The 7,638-nt window shown below is 41.7% G+C and overlaps 1 protein-coding gene across 1 annotated transcript; it reads left to right on the top strand.

The window, feature by feature from the left end:
* Positions 1-1,883: 1,883 nt before the first annotated feature.
* On the top strand, positions 1,884-4,547 carry LOC123412924 (myb family transcription factor MPH1-like). The gene is made up of 4 exons (XM_045105884.1): positions 1,884-2,342; positions 2,993-3,266; positions 3,371-3,452; positions 3,991-4,547. Exons 1-4 carry the CDS (start codon positions 2,219-2,221, stop codon positions 4,258-4,260), a joined length of 750 nt encoding a protein of 249 aa, XP_044961819.1. The 5' UTR covers positions 1,884-2,218; the 3' UTR covers positions 4,261-4,547.
* Positions 4,548-7,638: the final 3,091 nt, after the last annotated feature.

Raw genomic sequence — 7,638 nt, 5'->3', positions numbered from 1 at the left:
AAACAAACAAACAGCCAACATGGTCATCTATGTTCCGTACAAGAAACACAAAAGATAAACGAATCTCTCTTGTCAATTTTGCACATGACACAAATAGTTGTACTTTATAATGATTTTTACTGGTTATTGTTGCATAACACTCTTTATAATAAACATGTTTTTTTATAAACAGCTAGAACTAGGGTTTATTTAAGCAGGTTTATAAAGCTTAAGCTTTAATTTAGACAACTCCATAGTTTGGGTTCGAATTAAGACCAAGCACATGTTCAAAAAAAAAGACCAAGCGCGATAATTTTGTATTCAGACTTTTCTCTATATATTTAACATGTTAAATACTCTCATAATCCATCCTCGCTCAAGAGAAAGACATAAACAAAATTGAAAAGCAGCACAAACTTTTTATTGATGAAAAACAAACAACTCAAGCTTGATTATTCTACAGGTCTCAAGTAGTTATATTTGTTGCTCAAAAAATATAATTCATCCCATAATATGCATATACACGTATCTTGCAAGATAATGTATTGAATACATATGAGATTTTACAAAATTCTTGTGAAACTGTATGTACTGATTCTTGTTACATTTTAGATTCATCTACGACCAAGTAGGCAAGAAATCACATTTCCACACAAGATCGTAGATGAATTATTTTCTGACTAGCTACATCTAGCTTGCTAGGGATGTAATTTCGAAGGGCCTATCTACACCAAACGGGAATGCATCCACGAATCTGGATTTGTTGATTGAGATGGATACAACCTTTTTCTCCTTTTTTCATGGCCTAAAAATGTGGTCCCAAAGTCCACAATACATTTCCCATATGTAGAGGATGCTTCATTTTCTTCGATGGTGACGTCACTAGCTTTGCTAGGTGCAGTAATGTTGATAGGTAATCGCAAACTGCTACCTTGACTTGATGGAATTTTATCCTGCAAGGTTCCAACAGTAGCCACATATGTAAATTGTTGATCGATAAATCCCATGAGAAGAAGATAATTTTGCAGCATAGTCGATCTGATCCTTGGAACTATTCAAATGACATAATTATGTGAATTTGCCAAGTCATATATGCTCCCCTATACATACATATTAAGGCTTTCATATATACACATTTATATAGTTTAAAAAATTCATATATGTCCAGCTATCCATCACTTTCTCCAATCAATACAAGGCAACCAATAGAGTTAGCAACTTGAACTCTCTATATACTTCTTCAAATTGAATTTTCCAAACGAATATAGCCATTTCACACGCGCTTTTCCCATGGAAGTGTAAAGATTCCATCAAGGCCATATACGGAATTCACTACGTGCCTTCGGTTTCCTATTTCCTTGGAGAGAAAATCCTAGCACTTCATGCCGAGGGTTGAATTGACTCTAAACATTTCAGCTATAGCTTGGTGTACTAATTAACTCTCTGAGACTCTGACTGAATTAAGTCTGCCTACGCAGTACGCTCAACATACTCATGTATCAACAAGCGTAGGTCGTACGTATACGTTGCTATTAATGCTATATAAATATAGTTTTCTTGAGTAAGTTTGTCAAACCTAGCGACACGGAGAGCGACGGATCATCAATGCCGCGATGTTGAACAAGCTAGAATTTCGTATAGGAAATGAACAACGTCTTTGTTTGTTTTGTCAAACAGATGACTGTTCATATGTATGCCTGTCACTGTGCAGGGAAGAGATCCAGACAAATCAGTTAATAGCGTGACCTCGATTGGTCGGCCCATACACATCTGATAAATATAGCTTATATGTGAAAGAATTTGGCTGCGTCGTGGATGTGGACAGGCCAACTTTTTCTCGAATCTGGGCTGTTTCCTCTTGATTCTTCCCCGCCTCCGTTCTCTAGACTCTAGGTATCTACCTTTCTGAGAAGCTAGCAAGTAAAGTGAGCATGGATGTTTGACTGGACTAGGTCATGAAAGTCAGCCATCTCTCTCTCTCCGGTGATCCACACATTCTATATATCGGCCATATATAGTACGGTTGTACTTAAAAAATAGTTGGAGTTCACCATTGTTTGGCCAAACCAAAACTCTTGCTCTCTCATCCTACATATATATATTGGAACTTCATTCTGGAGTAGCATCATTCCGGGTAGTTCATCAGCTCTACACCAGAAGCTAGCCGGGTTCAGGATCGATCAGAATCTAGTTGAAGGGCGAGCTCTAGCTACTGCAGGGAGAGATCGGTCGATAAAGCATGAGAGGGTTCGAGAGGAGAGGCGTCCGGCAGTACAACCGGTCGGAGGAGCCGCGGATGCGGTGGACGGAGGAGCTTCACCGGCAGTTCATCGAGGCCGTCGACTGCCTCGGCGGCCAGGACGGTCAGTTCTTGCTTCTTGCTTCTTGCTTCTTGCTTCTTGCTCCTCAGATACATGACGTAGATCACATGCATGGCGACCGGCTAATAGCACATTTTGTAGCATGAAAACTTGGTGATTCCATTGGTTTTCACTGCCGGGCGATCGATCTGTTCAAAATTTTGTCTGCGTTTTCCTGTGTGGATCGATTAAGAGTAGTCTTCTCTCCATTTAATTTTTTTTAGGTTAGTCTTCTCTCTATTTAGTACTCGCTTTAGTCTTGTGGTAGGTTAATTAAGCCGGAATTGGTTCAAGCTCATGGAAGTAAAGGGAAGGGAGAAAACCTCACGTGATATGCATGCATGATGAACAAGATGAGATTTCTTTCCCACTCTCTCCCTCCTTTACTTCTGACGATGAATTATTTGCTGCTCAAGGACGTCACTAATAAGTTGTGCAAGCGATGTTTAACACCTTCGTCGTCGTCGTAATCTCTAAGATGTTACTTTAGCTATAAATGGCAGCTCACCTGTCATTTCGTGGAAAGAAGAATATATCTTTGCATTAACATTTTCTACCTATAAGGCCATAGTAATTAAGTCGGAAGCATTTCTTTCTTCAACGGCTGGTCGTCCGGTGTTGACATTCGATCTCTTCACACATCTCGTCTGCAGAGGCAACACCGAAGCGAATTCTTCAGCTCATGGGCGCCAAGGGAGTCAGCATATCCCACATAAAGAGCCATCTCCAGATGTACAGATCAAGCTCTAGCAACACCAACAGCAACGGTCCAGCCAATATGTCTGTGGATTGCCGTCCAGACCACCGTGCCGTTGACGTGTCACGGAGCAGCCATGGGGAAGACATGGCGGCGGCTTCAGAAAGGATCGACGCTTCCTCTTACGCCGTGCTTCCCCGCGGCCACCGCTCGTCGCCGTCGTACCAAATGTGAGCACCAAAATTGGCTGTTAATTCAATTCTTTAACTGTAACTAGTGTAGTTTTCGTGTGTGCAATCGATGGAGTTGTTAATAAGACGTGCTGGTTGTGCAGACCGTCGATCGACGAAGTTTTCATGAGCTGGGAGCAGAGTAGAGGGAGGCTGCCATGGAACTCCACCATGAAATCAGAGAAGGTAGAAGTACTAGCAAATGAAGTGTTTGTTTTTGTCTTGATAGCTAGAGAAAAGCATGAATAAACGTATAAAAACCTACCCATCCTAAATATAAGTCTTTCTAAAAATTTCATTAGAAAACTCCATACGGATGTATATGGACAGAAATAAAGTATAGATTTATCCATTTTTGTTCCGTATATAACCCCGTAGTGAAATCTTTAAAAAGACTTATATTTAGAAATCGGGGGGAGTATGAACAAACCCAGAGGAAGCAAAGATTATGCAAATAAACTACTCCATTTTTGTAAAAACCTAGCTGTACTCATCTTCTTGCTTTCCATCAAACGTTCATACATGCATGTTCTATACGCTGCCTAGCTAGAAGCTTTATTTTTGTTGGTAGTAGTTCGTTAGGTGGCAGGCACCAGACTCTGCCAAACTACCACCATGGCATGAACACGCTGCCGTGTATTGACCGTCCAGTCTCCAGTTCTGTTGTAATATCAGCACTGGAAAATATTAATCCGCCTGACATTCATGGATAATGTTCTTGCAGGCGACCGGCCGGGCACGTCACGCTGACAGCAGAGCGCGTCAGAAGAATCAGCGGCCGACGGCGGGATGTGACCTGACGCTGTCCATCGGCCGGTGCGACGAGGAGGCCATGGTCGTGATCAGCGACGCGGACGTCTCGAGCACGACCACAGAGGAGGCTGCCGTCGTGCCGGCGAGGGATCGGGGAGCCGGCGACCGCCGCCGCTCAGACACCGCTGGTCTGAACCTTGACCTGAACCTCGACCTCGCCGTCTCATCTTCTTGGCTCTGATTTGTTACCGATGGCCCCCTGTGTAAATATATAGAGATGCATCTTTATATGTGAGGTTACTCACAGCTCCTCATATAGCATTGCACCATATATAGATCGTGTAGAGCAGTGTAGTTGTAGTTAACTTGTGAGGTTTCTTGCTAGCCATATGAGTTTCCTTTGACAGACTGCTATACCATGCAGCAGTTCGGTTTCTAGTACCTTTTTAGCAGTCTATGCATGCATCGTTTGAGCCTGTGTATGTACGTACATCACATAGGTTTATGTATATATGGTTCCATTTTCTACATGCACATCACTTTACATATATTAAATATACTAGCAAAAGGACCCGTGCGTTGCAACGGAAGAAAAAAAATACCATTTTTATGACGATAATCACATTATGTTCACATCTCATCGCATGATTTCGAAAATGTGTTTACAAATGCAAGAAAATATTTCTTATTTTAATTTTATTCACGATTCACAAGTTGAAACAATGTTCATATTTTTTTTAAAATATCATGGTTGTCAAAAAACATGGTAACTCAAAGATTTATTCTGAATTTTAAGAAACATTTTTTAAAATATACTATAATATTCCAATCCACCCCGATAATTTATTCTTCAAAATTCACCCTGGTATATAATCGAAAAGACTCATAAGCATTACTGTTGAACTACATACATTCGATCACTCATGAACATTTTTACAAATTTAGAAACCTTTTTAAAATCAAGAACATGTTTTACTATTTATAAACATTTTAAAAAAATTCCAAACAATATTTGATATTACAAACTATTTTCAAGTATTTTCTTGCAAATTGGTGAAATTATCAAACATTTTTTTATTTGCATTAAAGAAATTGCTCAAAATGATGGACTTTTTTTGATTCACGAATGTTTTCTCGAAAATTACAATTTTTTTAATATGCAAACATTTTTACAAAAATCCCGAACAATTTTTGAATTCACAAATATTTTATGTTTTATCAGAAATTTATGTATATATATTTTTTTGAATTTTCGAAAGTTTTTTTGATTTATTTTAATTAGAAAAAATAAAAGGGAACTAATAAATAATAATTTTAAAAAAAAACAGGCCGCCGCCCATGGGCTGGCCCAAATGGGCGTTTTGTTTCTTCTCCAGCTGGCAGAGCGTAGTATGGCTGGTCCCTATGCTTGGGCCGGGCCATGCGATGATTCCCTGCAAAACGTTTTTTATAACTTATAGGTGGCATTGGTGAGTAATTTTAAACAATTTTAAAGACAATTTTAATGACGTACCACAGAAGCAATAGATGCTTTATTAATAGGTAAAGATAGAGTCATTGTAATACTGCTAGGGTTCGCCACCCAAAGCTTGGCGAGCCGCACTCGCTGCTCCATGGACAACGGCGGCTTCAAAATTTTATCGTCGTCAGTGAAGTACGCAGAGCTGGAGTCGCCGCCGCTGCCGCCGTAGATTCCGCCAGCCGCGATGCTACGTATGTACGACATGTTTCCGCCACCGCCTATCGGAGTCGCCGACGCCATAACCGCTCGGGAGACCTAGGGTTCGAGGGGAGAGATGAGAGAGACGGGGACGAACCAATTTGATCGAGTCGGGCTTGGCCTCGTCAGCGAACGGGCACGCGCCGATTGGCCACCATGGCACCTGACAGCTGGTCCCGATTGATCAGTTTCGTCGTCAATACGTATAAAACAGCCGGTTTAGCTCAATCTGCAACGGTCCGCCCCAAAGTTAATACTGACATGAAAAAATTATTAAATTTGGTACCAATCTACATGTATTGTCCCAATTGTGACACTTCTATGTAATTAACTCCTCTCATGTAGCACCGTAGAGTGCGACTTTAATTAGCCCTAACCCTAGAGCCTCTCTTGTGTCTCTCCTCGCTAGTGTCAGCAGCTGCAGGCCCGCTACTAAGTGGTTGTCGTGCTATGAGTCATATGTTTTTTTTGCTTGCGTTTTTCAAGATCTTGTCATGTGGTGCTCTCTTTGGCGTGCCTTTGGCGATGATGTAGTGCGGGGTCACAATAGCGGAGCCAGAAAATCAAATGGGGAGGGCCAATGTTGCTAAACCTTGTTAGGGAGGTCCAATGTTTACCCTAGTATTAGGCTTAAACCAGTGACATTAGGGGAGCCCAGGGCCCCAGCTGGCCCCCTATCTCTGCCACTATGCTAGGATTTAGTTTCACGACACATTGATTGTTTATGACGCACCTCGAGGTAGGTACCCCTAACAAACATAGGGAATATGTGGGGTGGGTGGGGTGGGGGCAAATATGCCTAATGATAGGTTTGGTGGTGGCCATGACGCCATGTGATATGGACAAGGGTGTTGGGTGTTGTTTGTGTGGGGATCACCGATCGGGAGCTTGGATCTCGTTTCAAATATTTGAAGAATAACACATGGCGAAGGCGATGAGACGTGGGGTGTGTCCATTGGGGCAAGTTGGAGGGGATCATGGCAACTCCAAGTGAAATATTGTGCCGGCATTGAATAGACGAACTATGGCGATGCACACTAACACCACACATCAGTGGATGCATGCATGCGCGTCATTGGGGTGTTGTTCTCCCCCATGGTCTTTGGTGATCAACCAATGCAGATGTTTAGAGTCCCCCCTCTTTGGACATGGCTCAAAGCCAACTATGGTTGGTGGATTGTTGATCAGAGGATATTAATTTGGGCGTCTACATTGGATCATTTAGCGTGCAATGTGTGGCAATGACTGTGGTGGCGACAAGAGCATGGTATTGGTATGACCTTTTGTCACAAGGTTGGACACGGAAATCGGAGTTATCATGTCCCCAACACGATGATCCAGCATACAATGAGTTGAGCATAGGAGGAAATGTATTGAAATAAAATAGGATCTGGTGAGGTTCAAACCTGGGTTGTTTAGTCCACCACTTGTGGTAATAACCAAACCATTAAGAATACATACCTTTCTCAACATAGTTAGAATGATTGGTGTGTTAGTGGTAGTTCATGATTGTTGAAATTGTTGTATTAACCACGACGGTGATGACTATGTCATTTATGGATGGCAACGGTGGATAATTCTTCTCTTGTGTCATTTTTTTTTATGATGGAATAGGTCGTGTGGTTGGTTTTTTTTTTTGTGTGTGGGGGTGCTATAGTTTTTGTTCTCAGGTCTATCTTTAGCTAACATACAACTTTTTTGGATTCACTCGTAAAAGGCAAAATAATTCACCAAGGTTCATGCGCCAAATTGATTTGTGGGCCTAAGGTTCGGTACTCCAAGGCTCTTTGGCCATCTCGGATTCCTTCCAAAGTCTGTATTTTCCTATAACAGGCTGCTCAGGACCGTCTGCCAATGACCATCAATCTTCAAAAGTGTCACGACTCGAGCAATGGTTGT

The sequence above is a fragment of the Hordeum vulgare genome, chromosome 7H (genome assembly GCF_904849725.1).
Source record: "Hordeum vulgare subsp. vulgare chromosome 7H, MorexV3_pseudomolecules_assembly, whole genome shotgun sequence".
NCBI classification, from domain to species: Eukaryota; Viridiplantae; Streptophyta; class Magnoliopsida; order Poales; family Poaceae; genus Hordeum; species Hordeum vulgare.
This window is presented reverse-complemented; position numbering and strand designations above follow the sequence as displayed.

Bases quoted from the DNA above. Each gene is read 5' to 3' on its own strand.
- LOC123412924 (XM_045105884.1), top strand. From the start codon at position 2,219: ATGAGAGGGTTCGAGAGGAGAGGCGTCCGGCAGTACAACCGGTCGGAG. The intron at 2,343-2,992 runs GTCAGTTCTTGC...TCTCGTCTGCAG, and splicing joins CTGCCTCGGCGGCCAGGACG to AGGCAACACCGAAGCGAATT. The intron at 3,267-3,370 runs GTGAGCACCAAA...CTGGTTGTGCAG, and splicing joins TCGTCGCCGTCGTACCAAAT to ACCGTCGATCGACGAAGTTT.